At 35.3% G+C, this 21,292-nt stretch overlaps 2 protein-coding genes across 4 annotated transcripts; one reads left to right on the forward strand and one right to left on the reverse strand.

The window, feature by feature from the left end:
• Positions 1-308: 308 nt before the first annotated feature.
• LOC132312863 (ER lumen protein-retaining receptor B-like) lies at positions 309-6,760 on the forward strand. Its single transcript, XM_059811405.1, has 6 exons — positions 309-470; positions 1,982-2,247; positions 3,248-3,363; positions 5,691-5,764; positions 5,859-5,922; positions 6,483-6,760. The coding sequence occupies exons 1-6, from the start codon at positions 380-382 to the stop codon at positions 6,517-6,519; spliced, it is 648 nt and encodes a 215-aa protein (XP_059667388.1). The 5' UTR covers positions 309-379; the 3' UTR covers positions 6,520-6,760.
• Positions 6,761-7,723: 963 nt separating this feature from the next.
• Positions 7,724-19,160, reverse strand: LOC132312861 (ERAD-associated E3 ubiquitin-protein ligase HRD1B-like). 3 transcript variants are annotated; one of them, XM_059811403.1, is made up of 9 exons: positions 19,023-19,153; positions 18,677-18,766; positions 17,757-18,305; positions 15,505-15,681; positions 13,159-13,308; positions 12,868-13,061; positions 12,213-12,375; positions 10,055-10,322; positions 7,724-8,229 (listed from the first exon to the last, which is right to left on the reverse strand). In XM_059811403.1, the coding sequence occupies exons 3-9, from the start codon at positions 18,287-18,289 to the stop codon at positions 8,089-8,091; spliced, it is 1,626 nt and encodes a 541-aa protein (XP_059667386.1). In that variant the 5' UTR covers positions 18,290-18,305; positions 18,677-18,766; positions 19,023-19,153; the 3' UTR covers positions 7,724-8,088. The 3 variants fall into 3 exon arrangements, with proteins under 3 accessions (XP_059667386.1, XP_059667387.1, XP_059667385.1); XM_059811404.1 differs by lacking the exon at positions 18,677-18,766 and having other exon boundaries at positions 12,213-12,369; positions 19,023-19,160; XM_059811402.1 differs by lacking the exon at positions 18,677-18,766 and having other exon boundaries at positions 19,023-19,160.
• Positions 19,161-21,292: the final 2,132 nt, after the last annotated feature.

Genomic DNA, 21,292 nt, shown 5'->3' on the forward strand with positions numbered 1-21,292 from the left:
TGGACTTAAACTAAAAATAATTATGAATTTTCACTTGCACTAGAATATATAATACATGCTTAAACGATTCAAAATTTTGAATATTCTTATTGTTGAAGGAATGTTAATATTTATTTGATTAATTTGGTAAACGGTGTAAAATAAATAAATAAAAATATGTTTGAGCTAAAATTTAAAGGTCCAAGTGAGAGTTGGGGGTGGGGCAACACGACGAAGACTCTATTGTCCAGTCAATTCCCACGCGTCGGAATGGCGCGTGTTAGTCGTTTCTCGAAACGGCAAATTATTTTGGCACCTAAGTCTACACCATTTATGCAGAAGAGCTGATTGAGAGCAATAGAGAGAGATTGAGAGAGAGAGAGAGAGAGGAATAACCGCCATGAACGTGTTCAGACTAGCTGGGGACATGACCCATCTCCTCAGTATAATAGTCCTCCTCCTCAAGATCCGCACCATGAAATCTTGCGCAGGTATGTGTCTGTGTGTACATATACATAAATGATTGTATTTCTGTTTAGTCAGCAATCACTGATATGGGTTTTCTCTCCATTCATGAGTTTCAGTTGGGTTAGGTTTATTCTCTTATTTAATTGTTTCATTCTGTATGTGCTTATATATAGTAATACTAAGATTTTGAATGAAATGCGTTACTAGTCTTATATACTTCTATGTTGGTGAGTTTGATTTTGAACTCATTTTTACGGTCTAAAGACCTGATTGAATATTAGGTTCTTTGTAATTTGTGAAAATGGAAGGTCAATCATTAGATACGTAGTCTCCAACTCTCTCTACTTGTTAGTCAGCCAGCTTTTCGAAAAATTCAGTACCTGAAAGAACTTGGAAGTATAAATGTGGTTGTTAATTGGGGTTTTATGTTTATGGGATTTTGATTAAATCGATTTTCTAGTTGGAAACTCAATTTTCCTTTATGGTAGTTCCTAATGGAACAGTCATGCTGTTCTTGTATTTTCTTTTGTTTGGTTTTTAATAAATATAGTTACCCACTTTAATTTTGAATAATTTTAGTACCTTTTACTTGCTCCAGGGATTTCACTGAAGACTCAAGAACTTTATGTTATAGTCTTGTAGAGTTCTATGTTGGCGAGATTGGTTTTGAACTCATTTTTACTGTCTAAATACTTTATTTAACCGGAAATTTGTGGATGTACTCGATGGAATATCGACAAGGTTATTTGTAATCCATGAAAGTCGAATGTCAATTAAATTTTTTTGTTCCGAACACTTATAGATACATAGTCTCTCTACTTGTTAGCCAGTTCTTCCAGAAAATCAGTTCCTGAAAGAACTTGGAAATATAAATGTGGTTGTTAATTAGGGTTTTATGTTTCTGGGATTTTCATAGTCGAATTTATTGTTTGAAACTCAATTTTCCTTTTGGTAGTTCCCAATGGAACAGTCATATTGTTCTTCTTATTTCTTTTGTTTGGTTTTTAATATATAGGTACAAAATTTGAATAATTTTAGTACCTTTTACTTGGCCCGGGGATTTCACTGAAGACTCGAGAACTCTATGTTAATAATGTTATAGTCTTATGGTCTTCTATGTTGGCGAGTTTGGTTTTGAACTCATTTTTACCGTCTTTTACTTTAATTGACCGATAATTTGTGGCTGTACTTGTTGGAATATCGAAAGGGTTCTTTGTAATTTGTGAAATTGGAATGTCAATTAAAACCTTTTCTTCCAAACACTTGGAGATACGTAGTCTTTCTACTTGTAAGTGAGTTCTTTGAGAAATTTAGTACCTGTAAGAACTTGGAAGTACAATTGTGGTAGTTTATTAGGGATTTACGTTTCTGAGATTTTGATTAACTTGAATTTCTAGTTGGAAACTCAAGTTTTCTCTTGGTAGTTCCTAATGGAGCAGTCATATTGCTCTTTTATTTTCTTTTGTTTGGTTTTGAATAAATCTAGTTACCCACATTACTTTCGAATAATTTTAGCACCTTTTACTTGCCCCAGGGATTTCACTGAAGACTCAAGAACTCTATGTTATAGTCTTTGTTGCTCGGTACCTTGATTTGTTTACAAGGTACATCTCATTCTACAATACTGCAATGAAGCTAGTGTTCCTTGGGACTTCCATTGGTATTGTCTGGTACATGAGATACCATAAAGTAGTGAAGCAAACTTACAACAAAGATGAAGACACTTTCCGACATTACTTTCTGCTTCTCCCATGCTTTGTGCTGGCTCTTCTGGTTCACCCTGCTTTCAGTGTGATGGAGGTATGAAGTTTATATGACTCCCCATTCCCTAATTCTAATCTCATCCTCATTGTATTAGTTTTTTGGAATAATATATCACCTTTATAAACCAGTTATTTTATATTTTATGAACAAAAGCTTTAGAAAACTTGATGGGGATAATTTAGTGTTTTTTTTTTTTTGGGGATTTTGTACTCTTATAATGTTTCAGAGTTATATCATCCATATATTCTTAGTAACATATCAACCAATTATGTCATTAGCAAAAGCTGTAGAAACGTGGAGGACTTTGCGTTATAAAAGCTTCTTAGCCCTCCTAATTGGCTGAGTATATTTCTTATATCATATTGTTTTCTGTACAATGAGAGTTGTCACCTTAGTGAGATGCTATTTGGGGAGAGAAAATATTCTAAAAAGTCATTTATAAAAAGACTAGGTTAAATGTATAGAAGGAAAAGTTCCTTCCTGCTACTTTATGTTCTTTCTTGCTGCTTTATGTTAAAAATGTACAAATCACTTTGACTGGCAGCTTGCTGAAGCAATTTCTTCTTCTCTGTCTGTGCGCAATTGTGTGTCTCTGGTTTAACTGCAAAAAGTGCAGAAGAAATTCTGTTACGTTATGAGCATATTCTCATCACATTTTCAAGTTTTTTTTTCTTTTCCCCTTTCCTAGTTACAACGCGCCCCCCCCCCCCCCCCCCCACACACACACACACACACACACACACAACAAGGAATTGTTTGCCATCCATGAACAGTCGGACCTTAGACTTGATGCTTCACGAGGCACCGGGGCCAAGTGACTTACCCACTTGGTGACTTGATCATTTTCAAGTTTTTTTCAAAGTACTAACTTGGCCAAACTTTTTATTTTCTATATTTGCTCACTGATGAATAATAATATTACCTATTGTGTTTAATTTGGCATCTTGCTTCTATATCCTGACAATCTGTTCTTACTTTTAGTAATTGTGACAGTAATTTAATAAATTTCTAATGGAAACCTGTCCTCTTGTTGCAGGTTCTATGGACATTTTCACTGTATCTTGAAGCAGTGGCAATCTTACCGCAGTTGGTGTTATTGCAACGGTCAAATAACATTGACAACTTGGCTGGGAACTATGTTTTTCTTCTTGGGTATGCCATGCCTCTGATTAGTTACTATTGTACCTGTCCTTATTGATCATGCTGGAATGCCCAAAGTACTTTAACCAAAGAAACCGCACATTCCTTGTAGGTTGTTTTGCTTTTGTGGATGCATCAAAAGCATAAACTCTGTTTAGGATATTTCATGTTTCCCTTGTTTTCTTGCTAAATATGGCAACTTCTCCAGCTTCATTGTGCTTTCCCTTTCTCTCATTAAGCAATTGATAGTCTATTTGGATTTAGATGATCTTGATGGGTAGACACCTGCAATAGAAAAGGGTGGATCATGAAACATTGCTCTGAGTAGATTCCGACTTGGTTGTGTCACCATAATAGATTTTATGGTGAATGATTTCCGAATGTTTCTCACACCCATAATAACTTTTAAGAGCATCCTAGCAGCTAGGGTAAGCTGAATACATGCGGCGTCATGTGCCCTCCCATCAGACATAGTATCAGTTAGTACTGGTTGTGGGTCATGTTGGGGAGTGGACATTTCTGATTTGTTGTGAAGCAGTGGTGAAAGAAATTCAGGGCAAAAAACGTTACCAGGAATTGGTTCTCTCTCTCTCTCCGCGGGCGGGGGTTGAAGGCAGCAATTGTGTGAAATAAATTTATTCCCAAATGCTAGATAAAATTTATCCCTCCCAGCATCCTCATTAGTGAGACCACATTGGTAATGCTCTCTCTTCTTAAATTAAGTTAAATTCAGGTTCGTAAAAATGGTTTTTGAGCTAGGAAAATACCAGGCAAAGAAAGAAATTTGAATTATATTAGGATTTGGAGCTTGACATTCTTCCTAGCAATTGAAACCAGGGGACAATGGGTAGGAATAAGTTGATTTTCATTCTTGGTATTTTAGGTGTGGTCATGGCCCAGCCAGGCTACACTTGGACAATACTTTAAGGTGTGTTGCCACGACCCAACCTCAGGACTGCATGAGTTCTGAATCCAATGCTGACCTGTAGAAATATTTCTGGGATTCTTATGGTCAAGCCAAGGCCCGTAACATAAATTTTTGTCTTTAATGATCTATTCACCAAATAAATCTTTATATCTCTGTATATAAATATATCTATTTATATATATGAGTTCTCTTTGGAGCACTCTCATTTTGATGTGTGGTTTCTCTTGAATGTCCTCTTCCAGACACTGGGTACTCTTTTCTGTTTCTAATAGAATAGCTTTATGTTGACAAGTGCCCACTTTTAAAAGCTAAAAGGCATACCACTACGAATTGAGGAGAACAATTTCCTAAATTAAGGTGTACCTTACGTAAATTAAACAATTTGGGAAATCAGATTTTGGATAGAAAATTTGAGTACTTTACGTTTACATTCTTTTTGGTAAGTCACTGGGCATAAATTATAATAATTGTTAATTTAAAATTTCAATTTTTCTCAAGACAATGCAAGTAAAACACATATTTTTTTAATTAACATGCTCATAGTCAAAAAAAAAATTAACATGCTCATAGTCATAGTACATTATTCTCTTCTCTATAACACATACAAATTAACATATTCGTGATATTATTCTCTTCTTTCTAACACACAACACAATAGAAAAAAATGAAACACACAACTTTATAAGTTATTTGAATCTTAGTATTATAAAGATATTTTCAAGTTGTAGGTTGTTTTTAATGCATGACACCCATAAATAAATTTCTGGTGATTTTTTAAACTAAAATGAACAGTGTATTAGTGAAAGTGTGAGTTACATAATATTTAAGCTATTGCTTTATATTGCATAAATGAACATTTTTTTCTTTTTCTTTTTTCACATTCTGTCATTCAGGAAATAATACATTTTGTATTTTTTGTTTAAATTTATCGCGTTCATATAAAATCACTTGTCTTTAACTTGTATTCCTTTGTTGTTTCAGTTTTTCTTTTGATATTTATTTTTTGAAATGTGCAAAAAGACTTTTGGAATGGTGGTATCCTGGCTTGATCAAAGGAATCTTTGTCTCAAATGTTGTTTGCATCTCAAAATTATCAATTTATCAAACATTTTTTGTAAATGAATTATAATTTTAGAGAGAATCCAAGTTTTCTGCAGCTCTGTTCCAGGAGAGAGAGAGAAAGAGAGAGAGGTCAAAAACCCATTCAGTAGCAGAGTAGCTCTTATGTATTCTTTTACCTAATTAAACCATTGAAGTTCTTATATGCCCTGCTTCCTAATGGCACTATCATCTGTTTCTTGAAAGAAGTGGAAGAATTGGAGGTTTGTCTAGGAATTTCTTTATCACGAATGGACTGAGCCTGTGAGGATAATGTGGATATCTTTCTCATTTTTCTCCTTTTGGCCTGCAGTGCTTACCGAGCTTTATATCTCATCAATTGGATGTATCGCTTCTTTATTGATAATCTCCAAGTCCGCTGGATACGTAAGCTTTTCTTCTTTTGCTTTCTATTTTTGTTTTCTTAACATCTGCCTGCCTTTACAAGGTTTCAGAGTTACTGATTTGATGTCAAATACAGCTTGGACATCAGGCTTAATTCAGACTGCTCTTTATGCTGACTTCTTCTACTACTATATAAAGAGGTATTTGACTATTTTCATCATCTATAATTCTGATCACCCTCTTTTCCATTCTCTTTCAAGGCTGTATTTGTCATGGGAGCCTTTTAATTTTTTGGCAGACATTTTATTTATTTCCTGTTAAAACTTAAAATGAAAGAAACAGTGCCACGTGTTTCTCTCACGCTGGATGACAGATAAATAACTTTTGGACTACTTTTTACAAATTTTCCTAAGAAAATTCTGCAGCTAGACCAAATTGCATGGCAATATGGCATTATGTCCAGAAGGCTAACCCTCATAGATGAAGTAATGATCACTAATTTGCTTGTTTTATACTAGTCAAAAAGAAAAAAAATAATGCTTGTTTTATAGAGTTGGTTGCAATTGAATTGTGTAAACCCCCACCCAACCCCACCCCACACGCTCACCACACACACACACTTTCCCCTGGGAAAAAAAATTAAAAAATAAATAGAAGGAAAAGAAACGGAAAAAAAGAGAGTGCCCTTTAAAACAAATAGTAGAAATTGACTTGTGAATGCTGAATCTGTACTGATAAATTTGTCTATTTGTTTCTCCAGCTGGAAGAACAACGAGCAGTTCAAGCTTCCCGATTAAATAAAGTGGAGCTATCTTGGTTTGGACTTCTGCTAACATGAAAGAAATGTTTTATCCCAATGGTGGAATATTATTATTTACTAATTCCAGTAAATTGTTGTCTCAATCACAGCATTTTGTTTTTGTTACTAAAACATGTAGAGAAGGCCACTAATTTGTTTAGCATGGACCTTACTTTTCAACAATGACTTTTAATGCTTTAAATTTGATGAAGAGATGTCAAAAATGTTTTATCTTGGAACCGATGGTTAAGTTCTGCTTTGTTGGGTATGGATGGTAGAATTTGTGGGAGAAAGATGTCAAGTGAGCTTTGTTGCAGTTATTTCTTGTTTGGTCGATGTATTGGCCCCAGATGGGCTGGGTTGAAGTTAATGCTGTTCGAACTTAACCCAAAATCTAAGGTGTACAATTTGAATTTGATGCTCTTGGTATGTGGGGTTTGAACGTTGTTATCTGTTTAACATTGACACTAAAGTTGCCATTGCCCAAAATCTAAGGTGTGCGTGGTGGTTTGTTTATTCATACATCTTACTCTTTGCTGGTTAACAAGCTTCTTGTTTCTATTGCCCTTTCAACATCCTCCAATCTAAGAAGAAGAGTTAGTGAAGCTCAAGCATGCAACGTGCACGCAACCCCCTAGGTTCAAGCTCTTAAATTTAGCCTTTATGGCTTAACCCAACCCAGAAAACGCTGTAAACTAATGAGACTCTACTCCTATGGGTTCTGTTTAGATGCCATGAAAATAATGATCCAATGTGCGAAGATGATTTTGGAAATCTTGTACTTCTTTCACAAGGAATTTGTTTCTTTTATAGTGTTTGTTTGAATCTTCTAGCATTGCCATCCTATTAAAATGTAAAAGAAAGAGGTGAATAAAATGACTTCTGGCGTATGATACCTTACCAGAAATAACTACAAACGAATGAAAGCTACACGAATTCGGTTTTTTAACTTCGGCTTAGTATCAATCCATTTAATATTAATTTCTGGAAATCTCTTGAGCTGGACTCACCATGATCAGCCATCTATTCGCTCCATTCCGTGCTTTACTGCTTTAGACAACCTTGGGTTAAGATCCTAATTTCACGTGGCTTCAGTTCATAGCAAAAGAGAGATTCATCCCTTGACAAATCTGAGCAAGCAACTCAACTATCCCAGAAACTATGAAAAAAGATGCTCCAATGGCCACCATGACACAGAAATCTTTCAAGTAATGGAATCCATCCTAAAATAGTGGTGACCTTCCAGTTTTCCTACACCTTGTAAATCAAGATTACATTAAAAAATAATAATAATAAAATAAAATGAAAGCCTCGAATGTGGATTCCTGGTAACTAAAGAAAGAAGAGGCTGATAGACAGGAACAAAAGGCATTATAGCCTTGTACTGCACATGCAAATTTTACACTTTTTGCCAAGGTACAAAGATGTTTCACATATGAAGTATGATCTCTAAGCTGCTCTAAAAAGAGGGACATTTTTTGTTTTTCCTTTAAAAAAATCCGAGCATCTAGTCACCTTGTTACACATCTACAATTGTGCAACGTCTGTCTTGATCTCTTCATGATCCTCATGTCGACTCCTCATGTCGACCACAGTCCGAAATGGATGAAGATGGTGAGGCAGCCGTCTTTCCCTTGCTATCAGAAGGTGCCACCATGCTTTTCTCGCCTTTTGGCTTCTGCAGAAGTAGAAGTTGGTTTTGTAAAACCTGTTGAAGAAATTGCGGAAAAAAGTTAACTATAATAGTATAGTAAATCAGCATGTGTGTGTTACTTTATCATTAACCACAATATCAGAGAGATTAATATAACAAGTGAACCTTTATGGTAAATAAATCAGTAAATAAATATATATATATATCATGAACCACAATATCACAGAGATTAAAATAATTCCTTTAACATTCTTCACTCAATACAATAGAAAAGTTAGAATACATAGAAGGGCACCAATAACTTCACATCCCAGGGTATAACAATAAAGAGCGCATCACCAAGTGTATGTCCCACTGACGCATGGTGCTGATAAGAGAATATTGGGACCCACCTGACCATTGGCACTATATTTGCACAAAATGGCTGTTATGAGGACTGAACCCCTGCCATTGATCCAAGCCATGACCAACATTTGAGTAAACAATACCATCTCCAATATCACTCCTTTTATCCCTTGGACCAAAGTTAGTAACGATTATGTCCATAACTTACAATTCAATTTGAAGTAGGAGTAAATTTCCAAAAAAAAATTGGATTACTGCCATAGAGTATTTATTAGTGTAGAGGCCAGAGAGCTAGCAGATATATATGCAAACACAATTTTTGTTCTTGGTAACAAATTAACAATGCAAAATAATTTATGCAGCATTACGTATATGCAAAAGAATCAGGTGTTTTAGCTTCGCAACTTAACCATAAATCCCTTAACAAGATAAAGGAACGGTACAATGTTGATATAGAAAATGATATGATCCCAGTGAAGGGTCAAGAACCTCCCTGGTTAAGGGCAAAGGTCCTAGGCCTGTTGTCTTTCTCAAGGTGCATGAATGATGTCTAATCATATCTCAAAACCTTGTCATTGATGATTCATATATTCCTACAATCTGAAATTTCAAATTTCATTTCATAAAAAATCCTTTCAAACAGAAATAGAGAACAAAGATTCAGTTTCTTCACACAGATACTCTCAACCTCCAGACAATATATAATTTCTCAAGTGCAAATCACTTGTTTAGACTTTAGAGTGGGAAAACTAGGTTTGAAGGTGACCTACACATAGGAAAGTTTTTTGGAAAATGATCATTTGAAATTAGCAAAGGTTTTATTCTAAACAAATTAAATAAGAATATAAAAGAGAGAAAACGTAATATTTATGTAGCTGTGTTATATATAAAAAAGACAACAAATCCACACAAAAAGCAGGCTATCAACAAAATCTGAAGATTTCATTCACTACATTTTGGATCCCACATCACAAGGGAATAAATATATCAAAAAAAAAAAAAAAAATGTTGTTTATGTCTCTACATGAATAGCTCCCAGTCTATAAAAAAGTCCTATTTATCTTCTCCCATGTACACCACATAGCACAAAAAGAACACTTTGCCAAAGCTAAAAAACATTTCATGTTATTTAAACTGAACCTCTATGAAATAAAGAGAATGGAATAGGTGTGTCATATTTTATATAGAAACATATACTGTCACTCTGCCTCTGTCACCACCAAACACTCCTCCCCCCCACCCCCCCCCCCCCCCCCCCCCCAAACAAAAAAAAAATACATAGATAAGGTACACCAGGAATTTATAACCAAAACAGTACAAAAAGCGTGTGAAGATTGCAGACGACATTACTTATACTGAAAGTTACCAACGTTGCAATATACGGAGAAATCATGAAAATTTCTTGTAGCTGAAGCCTAAGTTTCATAAGCAAAAGCTGATTAGACTAAGGGATCATATAAAGGATGATAACAGTATTCCAGATATGCATATGAAATGAATTTCTGGGAAAGATATGCACATCAAGTTACAATACCTCAATCTGGTGCTGAATAAATTCTTTTTGAACCTCCAATTGGGAGTCTGATCTAATTGGATTACTCTCTGACCCCTCTCCATAATTCATATTGGCCCCAGGAAAAGGGACCAAACCAGCGTATGGAAACTGAGGAAAATGGACATTTGCAGGTCCACCAGGGGTTGCAAATTGATGTTGTGGGTCTCTATTGGAAGCTTGTTCTCGACCCAAATCTTTATTTGTAGAGTTGCCATATATTTGGGGGAGTAAAGCATACCCGGGGGACCTGCAAGTAAAAAGAAAATCACGTCAACTTCTTTGCTTTTAAGCATCATATGCAAACTATAATTGCATAAAACCTGAAGATCTCAAAATAGCAAATCATCATCCTTGCCTTAATCTCAAAATAGCAAATCATCATCCTTGCCATAATCTCAAAATAGCAAATATTGTCAAATAATTACATTGGCATCACATTATTTCTTAAAGTGACAAGCTTTGGTACATCATCCAGCACCATTATGTCATTAACCTCATTGGCCCATAAAATTGTACAGGGAAAAAAAAATTGGAAGTTCAACTATTCAAATGAAGAAAATGGACTTCAAATTCTGTAAAGTGAAGTTTCCCAGGTAACACATGACTCCCAAATCCAAGAATCAAGAAAGGACGCGAACTGCAACTCACTTGATCCATATTAGACAAACCAATCCCACAAAAAGTTTTGACTGCATAAAGATTAAAGGCTCTCTCTTTCTCTCATATTTATTTTAACAACTGCGAATGTAATTAATGCCCCAAATAGCTCAACCCCAGCAGATCATATATTTGATCTATAAAACAATCACACCAAAACATTGATTAAGAAAGAGGATCAGATTTGACAAGTAAAAAGAGTCCAACTATTGTCCCTTTCTATCCCTCCAAAGCTTCCAGAAGAACCAATCCCAAAAGATATCTTTTGATGCGGATAAGTGCGCACCCTCATATTTCAAATTTTTACCCATGTTCTGAAGTTTCTATCCAAAGCTGTATTTCAGCCCTTCAAGATTTTCTGAAACCTCATTTGAGTAATAGTCAATAGCATATATTTGATGCCAATATACCTACTTATTAAGAAAAGGAAAAAAAAAAAAAAAGGGAACTCGTGAAAGCAGTTAGGTAAATGCAATCAACGGGAGAGTAGGAAACAACTGTTCAGACTTGATGAAAAGTATGAAGTGTGGTGGTATACCATGAGGTCCACAAAACAACACTACTCAATCCATTACTGTACAACATATAATACTCATTTCCTCAGCGGCAAAACTATCTGCGTCAATTTATAATTTGCACATTGAAAATTTTACTGCCTATTAAAAATTATAATTACAAATTTAAACTCTTTACGTAAATTTATAACTACATTTGCCAAATCAATCTTCTGAAACTAAATATGAGAAAGCTAACCAGTTAAACAAAGCTTGTAGGAAGATTACTCCTATTTAAAGACTGTTGTACCCAGTGCATACTGATTGCAAAACCCAAGACAAAATAAATTGATTCGAATCCATACCAAACCATTTCCATATATTGATGAATCATTGGGGGTCCGGTTTAATGTAATAGACAAGCTCTGTTGATGAATAAAGCTGCGGAAGACACGAGTATTTCTGCCAGGGCAGAGATAGGGATGGAAGGTCTCTTACCCTCTGATACCAGATCTCTTTATTGCCATGGACTGGTGTTTGGTTGTATTACTCAAGAGGAATCTAATACCATGACTCTAATTTTCTCTCTTCCTCACACACATATTTTCCTTTCAAACATCTAATTTCCGAATCTCTAAAATAAAAAGAGAGAACTAAATTCAGCTGTTCCAAGTTCCAACAGCTGAAAACATCCCGTTGCCTTTTTCCCTTGGAAATCTCATTTCCACTCTAGGCAAATAGCATGGATTGAGTATGGCAAAATAGCAGGCAAATGTCTGAAAGAGGAGGAATAATCATTATGACAACTAATGATCTGAAGGCAGTGCTGCCTTGAAGGGTGTGGTTTTTAAGCAGGCAAAAGCCTTGACAAACACACAAGACACAAGGTTTTTGCATGCATTTCCAGGACTATAATTTCAATTCAGAACTAAATTTATAAGCAAATGCCATCAAAGTACAAAAATCCAACAGAGAAATGTAGGTACCACGCTAATGTACTCGCGGAAGGGTAAACATAAGATTTCTCATATATTGAGGCCGCAGCAGCAGCAGCTTGGAGTCTTGCCTGATGCTGGCTAATGTTATTATTTGCCGCACCACCACCAGTTAAAGCCTGAGAAGATGCACTTGCTGTGCCTGTTCCTGTGCCTAATCAAGACAGATAGCCAGTGTTACAAGAAATTTTATCAAATCAGTTTTACAGTTTGATGCAAACCATATATTCCGACAATGTTTTAAGTTTTACATGTGATGGCCAAAATTTCCATTCGCCCCACTGTTTAGTATCAAACTAATGATGATCAACACTACAACAGATTGGACAAGTGTTACAAGCTTCACCGTGAACAGCCTTGAACTAAAATGTTTTTAGCATTTATTGATGTATTTGATACTGTTAAAGATGGAGTTGGTATTAAATGAACATAATGAAGCAGATAGTTTTTATTATTTTTTTTCAATAATAAAATGGTAGAGAAAATTTGGAAGGACCATGCAGTAAAATTTCAAAAAATCAGAACTGCCTCGAAAAGGTCAAAGATTACAATTTATAGGTTTTCACTAAAAATTTAGATTCTTTCCCAATACACTGCGGAATATGAAACAGCTTGATATGAACCAAAAATGGAAAAAGAAAATTACCTTGTTGGTGCACAGTTTGGGAACCAGCCGTATTTGTCCCATTTTCAGGTGGTACAACAAGGGCTCTGCAAGTAGGACATGTGTGTTGCCTCTCTAACCATGACCGAAGGCAATGCACATGAAAAAAATGGCCACAGATTAGTTTCTTGGCTGTGGTCATCTCCTCACGACAAATAATGCAGGTTGCGTCACTTCTACATAAGCATAAAAAAAATTCAGAAAACTAAAGGAGAGTAATTAATTTACAAAAAAGACCTACATGTTAAAGGCAAGACCAAGTAAACAACTCACGCATTCAGCTCTTCCGGTGTTGCATCTGGGAAACGATCATTCATATTTGAGGTGATCTTCCGGTAACGAATGTAATCTGCAACACGAATCTTGAAGTTACGAAATGTTTCGTAAAGCTCCCGAATCAAGTGCAAAGGCACACCATAGTTCCTGAGAAACCAAATGATTGAAAATTAACAATTGTAGCAAAATTACAAACATGCCTTATGATAAAATGTAAAATCGAAGAAAGCCCCGGAGGAAATAAAGAAGAGAAAAAAATGTAAAAGAAGAAATTATTTCATTATTACTATTGGTTTTTTTTAAGGTGAACAACGTTTTAACTTCTCACAAGAGGTCATATTACCTCAGAACTAGAAGACAATGGTGCATGGGCTATGGAAGGAAAGAAAGTAAAACAAAGCAAGGAAGCTATACAGTATTTTATTACAAGGCGTTATAAAGGAAAATGGAAAATTTAGCCTTTTTGTCCATTTTATCAAGTATTTGACATGTTAAAGTGTTTGGTCAAACCATTCTTCCTTATCGATCTCTGAGCAGCTCCACTTCATTCACATCAACAATCAGTGCAAACTGGACAGCGGAAATCACAGCCTTCTCCTTTGACATTTGCGAACGGGAGAGCATAGTCTCCAAAAAAAAATTTAAGAGCAGTTCATTTCTTTTTCCTCTCTCTACTTGGACCAACCCACCTTCTTCATAAGATTGCAACGGAGTAATCACTATTTAGGAACACATGGTAGTAATTTGACACCAAAAGCAAAATAAAATTCGTCATCCCAACACCCCTCACCCAATACAAGATGACTTTGAACCACTGAACCAACAGATAATTAGCAAACACCTAAAACAGAAAAATTAGCTTTGCCAATCCAGGACTACTTATATATTAAACTCCCAAATTTGTTCTGCGTTTCAGTAACCGAACTTCTCATCAGACAGCCCTACAACAATCTTCTGATTCAAACAAGATTGAGGTCATTAAGTTAGTTATGAAGTGTTGGATTTCCATTCATGGCAGAAGCTTTCTTTTTCTTTTTTATTTGAACAACTAAAAACATAAAGCAATTTAAATTATGATAAAAAATGAAATACTTGCTAGCACTTGGTGTATTTACTTACAGAAACACAAAGACAAGCCTTCCCTAATGCTATGTTGGTTGGAAGGAAGGATTTTAGAAGGAGGGAACAAGGTGGGATAGAAGCAGCTTCCGTTGTTTGGTTGGAACTTGGAAGGAGTGGAAGAGAGAGGAGGAAGCATCCCTCCTACCCCGTGTTTATAGAAAGTTTTTTATCCGTCCAAAATTGGCCGAAAGCGGGGGGAGAGAGAAAGAAAAGTAAACCTACAAATATGTACTACCAATTTTAACCTTTAATTACTCACAGAATCACTTGTTAAACCCTAATGAAATTCTCACACAGTATAATAAGGGTATATTGGTAAAAATATATAAAAACTCCCATTCCCGTCCTTCCAACCAAACAAAAAAATGGCGTCACTCCATCTATCTTTTCTACCATCCCTTCCATTGAATCAAACATAAAGTATTCCCTTCCCTAGCAATGCCGCATCCATCCTTCATTCCCTCCTCCTCTCCCTTCCATCAATTTTTCCATCCCTCCAACCAAACGGTCCAAACGGAGCATAAGAGCCCTACTCCGCCCACATAGGGCCATAAGAATACACCCAAAAGCTTTCTCAAAGAGCCCTACTCCACCCAGGTAGGGCCATAATCAAACTCTCTGTTTGTAGAATTACTCCATATATTCTTGCTTTCTAGCCATTTTCATCGTATTTCTATTTAGAGCATAATACACTTTAAACACCTAATTTATTCCACTGCCCACTAACGCCCAAACTAGAACCAACAGAAAATAAGACTCAAACTTTCAGCCACCTTGAAATAGGTAGAATAGCTCATAGCTTGGCTATGTAGGATATGTTGTTAACATAAAGCTTCTTCTTTTCTTTCATACAAATTACTTGCATATAAAATTTTCAAGCACTTAATGAAAATAAAACTTTGACAAAATATAAACAGATAAACGCTACCCAAATACACACACAACTATTGGCATAAACGGCAAAGACTCCTATGATGGTCTGGACCCAAGATATTTTTCAGATTTAATGCTCTCTCAATCCCGCTACAACTCCAGCTTTCACTCCGCATTTTTAGCACCTAGAGCATCCCTACTAGGTTTAGAAGTTAAAATAACAAAACTATACGCCTAAACAAATACAGTAACACCACCATCCATGTGATATGCGTATATATATCTGTGTTTTCGTGCATGCACGCATATGCAGGCATGCAGAAAGCCAAGGTTGGATGAAATACTTACATGAAAATCACAAGAAAGAAACACAGATACATGGATAAGTGCAGCAAGTCCCGAATAAGTTCCAAGTAAAAGGTGTAGACAGCCTTTCTTTCCCACTGTCCTTCCATAAGCATGTCGCTGACGTAGAAAACATATTTTACAAATGTTGAAACAGTTGTTGTCGCCAGTATCATGTATCTGAGGTACATATTTTAGAGTTTGCAATTAGAACTACCTCAAAGACAAGGAGATTAGAAAGATTAATACCAAACTATATATTAGAAGCAAATTTGAGATATAAATAGAGATAAGAAAATTTGTGAATGTAAATGTCAAACTGACATATAGAGACACATACATATGCTTGCTCCCTTTTATATTAATATCAACAGACACCAGCAAAAAATCAAGACAACTACTATGCAACAGGCAACTGAAAAGAGACTCGTGTTGAATTTTTTATAAAAGACAAAAGGTAAAATTTAGCGGAACTATTCCGCATTATTTACATAGATTCATATATATGACAAATTGACCCACGTGAAATTTCTATAAATGCTAAAATTTATCTATAATAATTAGCATTATTTATACGATTTTCTTAGCATTTTGAGCATTCCAAGCAGTACATTTCTATCCACACACAGTGATATCACATCCTGCTGCTACAAAGAGCCCGAGAAAAGGTGTAAACCATTATTGTCAGGGAGTTTGTCTAACCTTGTGACATTTGGAGGCCATTGGGAGGTGGCTAGTCCACAGTCATCAATGGTCAAATGCAATGTACAAGACAAATCAACTGAAGCGACATTGAATGTAAGATGATATGAGATATTGATAAGCAGAAAAAATAAAAACGACAGCTAGAATCTAATAATGCTCTCAGAGGTTTCCCTATATATACTCTTGTGTCTTCAAGAAGGTATGGGCCTATGGGGGTAACTCCACAGAGACCTTTCTCTCTCTTATCTTCCTTTTATCTTCTTTCGTCCTTCTTGCTTCGCATGGGCTGTGCTAGGGAGCCTAGAAGCTCTCTCTATGTTAGTTGCGCAATTCTAACCTCACAGCAATCGCATCACATTTTAGGTTAGATTTGTTCACTATTTTACAGGAGGATGACATGTAATGTGCAGTTCGAGCGGCATTTGTAGGACTAGCAGATGGAGGAGATCATTGTGTTTTCAGCTTTGTTGCATAGTCAGCAGGCGGATTGGGTGAGGATGCCTGCTCAAGGTCCCCCGTTCCCTTGGAACTTGGAAGGCTATTTGGCGTACAAAATCTTCTCTCAAGGTAGATTTCTGTAGGTGAACAGCAGCTTTGGGAAGGATCTTGACGATTGCAACCTGAAAGGTAACTAAGCATTGCGAATTGGTGTTGCATGTGCAAGAGAGATGAGGAGTCGGTGAACCATCTCTTGTTGCATTGCCCAGTGGCTAGAGAAGTTTGGTCCAAGTTCTTTTCTATTTAGGGAGTTCATTGGGTTTTGTCGGATTTCACATCAAGTATGCTCGAGACTTGGAGAGGTTGTATAGTGGATAGTCGAGCCCAAGATGCTTGGAGAGTGACCCCTCTTTAATTGTGGAGGGATTTGTGGAGTGGAGAGGAATATGAGATCTTCTGATGGGGAGAGACTCCTATGTACGTTGAAACGTTCCATTTTGAGTGTTTTTTTTTTTTTACTTAGGCCAAAGGGTGGCAATACTTATCAAAAAAAAAAAAACCAAAGTGTGGCAATGTAAATCTATGGAGGACTTTGTAGATTTTGTGGATAGCCTTAGAGTTTAGAAACTTCTTGGCTTTTGTGCATTTGTATACGGGTGTGCTTCCCTTTTGAGCGTTCTTTAATGAACTTTGCTTATCCAAAAACAAAAAAGAATCTCTCTTCGGGTCGAGGGTCTTGAGATACGTCTGTGTAAACCTAAATATTGGTGACATGATAGATTTACACAATCCAAACCTAATGGGAGACCTACAGGGGTTTCTTCTTCCTCTCTCTAATCTTTCATTCTTCTTATACCTATGAACCAAACTTCTAAACCTCATACATCCTGTTAACTACTCCGTGATAAGAATCATAAGATGTTAGCGGTTACTCCTAACACCTGTCTGAGCTAGTGATTCTAATGATGCATCAGGTTCCTCACACAAGCATTATGGACACAACAAGAGCATGTAGAGATGGTCACTGAACACATTAAGACAGTAATGAATAGCACGTTTCTGACTGAATGAAAACAATAACAGTAAAAAAGGCATAAGGTAGAATAACTTACTCAAACGAAAAGAAGAGAGAAACTGAAGCCTGTCGTGTTTGTATCAAATACTTCAAAGAATTGTACAAGAAGAGACTATCCAGAAGGAGGAGGAATCCAATAAAAGAAACTATTCGGATGTGAGACAACATGGGAACAGATGGAGTTGTTTCAATATACTCAACCCTCTTTTGAGCCAACCAATGCAGAGCCTTAATTAACAAGAGAGCAGTAACCATGGCAAGAAATGTAACTGAAAAGTCCTGCCGGAAAATAGTGATAGCGAAAAGTATTTCCATGACTTCCCGCCATGACTGTTCATTCAGCCTCTCTACCTCCGCTTCTCGAAGGGACCCAAGGAAGACCTTTTTAGTTAGCTGCCACATAATGCACATGATGACGAGACCCATGTTGAGGAGAAGCACCAAACTGATCTTGGAGGTTGACAGATAAACCATTGCCGGATAGAACTGGCCTCTGCTGTTAAACGCATGGTAAATAACAGCAAGTGTAGCAACCAAACTAAGCCCCGCATACGTTCGTAATTTCATCATTTTGCTTCACGCAATGCTGCACCACATCATTCAATTAATTAAACTCCATTTGAAAGAAAAATTAAACTTCACATCAAAAAGACATGAGACCCAATTCCAATTCAAATTAAATTCTCAAAACTATCTTGTTTTCCATGCTATCTAATATGTCAGGTATTTCCATAAGAATCTACAAATTTAATTCATTGAAACGCCAAAAGATGATACTTCAAATGACTAGCATACCAATATACCATAATTGTAGAATTCAATGCTAGCTCGGTTGCTAAAAATGCGCAGTAAGTTAATATTTATAATCCTATTGGGATTAAACAAACAAAAACCTCCTCTAGACCGACTTAATTTGATTTTTGTTAACCAGACAAATGTGGAGTCAATTTATCGTACCCTGAAACCCACTAACGAGACAGCCTTAGGATCCAAAGTTCCCTTGATCTTTCATTTCTTTTCTTGGTTTTTCCTCGCCGATCAAATTGACTGTTTATGTCCATTAAGTACATTAAAATATAGAAAAACATCAATATACTCATTTTTTGAACAACAAACATGCAAATTCAAATCTATCAAAATCAAAGGATAAACGGATTTATTGAATCCAATTACCAAGATGGGTAGGAATCGAATATCTAATAAAAGACTCAAATATGCTTAATCGATGAAACCCTAATACTGGGAAGAACAAGAAAATAAAATAAAATAAATTGTTAGATGTGATAACTTGTACAAGATTTACCTGTAAAAATCTGCCTTAGGTTTTCGTCAGTGATAATCTGAATTGCCTGAATCAGTCGAAGAAAAAACCTTGCATGAATACTCGAGCAGCATTTTATTATATGTATAACGATATTTATCTCTCTATTGATAAATATGGCAGAGCGAGGAATTGGGTGCTTTTTGCGTCATTGGGTGAGAGCTCATCGAATAAGTTTTCACCACGTGTACAATCTTTATGACTTGACCCGATGCGATTTTGGACCCGAACCAATTCATGACCGTTCGTACATATATCAGTCTGATTTTTTAGTTATAGGCCGGCGATGCGGGCCTTGTTACAGGAAAAACTTGTCCCACATTGGATTCGGATGAAAAGTGACATGGGTATAAATGGGTGAATATGCAGTACTACCCAATAGTTCGAGTTTTTGGGTAAATGGGCAAGCGCCCACCCGTTACAGTTGGTATCAGAGCCAAACCCAATCCTTAATCCAGTATCACGCTAAGCACCCGGCCCAGAAGATGTCCGGGTGAGCCACCCCGAGTAGGCAGGGTGGCCCGACCGCAACGAGGGCGTTGCGAGTTCACTTTAACCTGTATATATATATATATATATTTGTCTTAAAATATTTGTCTTCTAATATACTCGATTTACGTACTTGTAATTTTCTTTTTTCTTTTTTTTTCAAAGACAAAAAATATACCCACACCCACTTGTCCTGTCCTGTAAATTTATAAAATCTATGTTATTTATTGAATTTTTATTTAATAATTCGATTTATTAAGTAGTGTGAATTTTGTTAATCGTCAAAGACTGTAGTCATTCCTTTTTAAAATAAAATAAAAAAAAGTGGTGAATTTAAATCTTTATATGAATAAGTGGGTATGTGAATGTATTTTTTAGATGAACAAACATAGTATAAATATTTGTTAAGAAATTCAATATCAAAAAGATGAACAAACATATATTAGAAAAAAATATATAGAATGATAAAATATATAGGCATGTGTGAGGCAAAATGGATGAAATATTGAGTTTTCAATTATTCATTAAAGAAACAGACGCAATAAGAAAATGGAAAAAAAAAATAAATAGTGAAATAAGAGGAAAAATGAAAAATTGAGATCATTTTGAGTTCAATAAATTATCATGTTATTACTTATACAACATTTTTATTATTATTGTTTTATCAAATACAAATTAATTGAACAATACATGTGGCATATCATATTATGTTAAATTGAATCAAACTGTTATCAATTCTGATGGATCATAATCCACATTTTATTTGAAAATTTAATAAATATCAAGTTTGTTCGGCTAATTATACCAACTTTAAATTAAATTATAATCAATTTAATAAATATCAAGTTCGTTGGGTTTTTTCAAATGATTATCTTTATTTTGAATATGCAATACAGTTACTTCGAGATTTTAATTTTCTACTTATGCTGCATTTTGGCCGGTACTATAGATTTATTACACTCTCAAAATACACATGCTATATTATCGAAGTAAAATGGTAGGAGAATTACTTTGTCCTCCCTTCATTTTAGAGTCATAATTTATATTTTAACTTCACTAAGATATTGTTTGATAAATTTGAAAATTAATTTTAAAAAAATAAAAAATAAAGTGTTGAAGTTTGTAAGTAGTAATAAAAATTGAAATTTATTTATTTATTTTTTACATTATTTTGAATTTTAAGTATTCAAAATTAAGTTAATCATTTTATATTTTACCCTGTTTTAAGTGATTGATATTCAAATTATATTATTAAACTTGTCTATTTGGATGTTGCTTCGAATTAATTATTGAATTAGATTATTAAATGATTTCAATAAAAAAAAAATTATGATAATCACCTAAATGATACTTTTTCTTTTCCAAAAGGAGTCTATTTTGGGAACATGACTTTCCCAAATTAAAGAGTCGCGGTTCCTCACAAGAGATACTATTTTTGAGACAGAAAATATAACACTTTACTATGCACTGAAAAATCAGTTTATGGACTAGATCATACAGTTTGTTATCGTTTTTTCATGGTTGGATTCGGTTTCGATTGTATAAGCATGGAACTAGGCCTGTAAACGAATTGAATTTGGATTGGATCGACCAAATTCATGTCCGACTAGTTTAACTAACATATTATTGGATTCACAACGCTAATGAATTATCATATTGAATGTTTCAATCTATATGCGAATCGGATTGGATTTGAATTGGATTAAAAATATTCTTCATTGACGTGTCTAATTACTATGAATTTAGATGGGTGGATAATTGTT

Source organism: Cornus florida, unplaced genomic scaffold (assembly GCF_030987335.1).
Source record: "Cornus florida cultivar Cherokee Brave unplaced genomic scaffold, ASM3098733v1 CherokeeBrave_3.0.0_Hap2_Chr06, whole genome shotgun sequence".
Taxonomy (NCBI): domain Eukaryota; kingdom Viridiplantae; phylum Streptophyta; class Magnoliopsida; order Cornales; family Cornaceae; genus Cornus; species Cornus florida.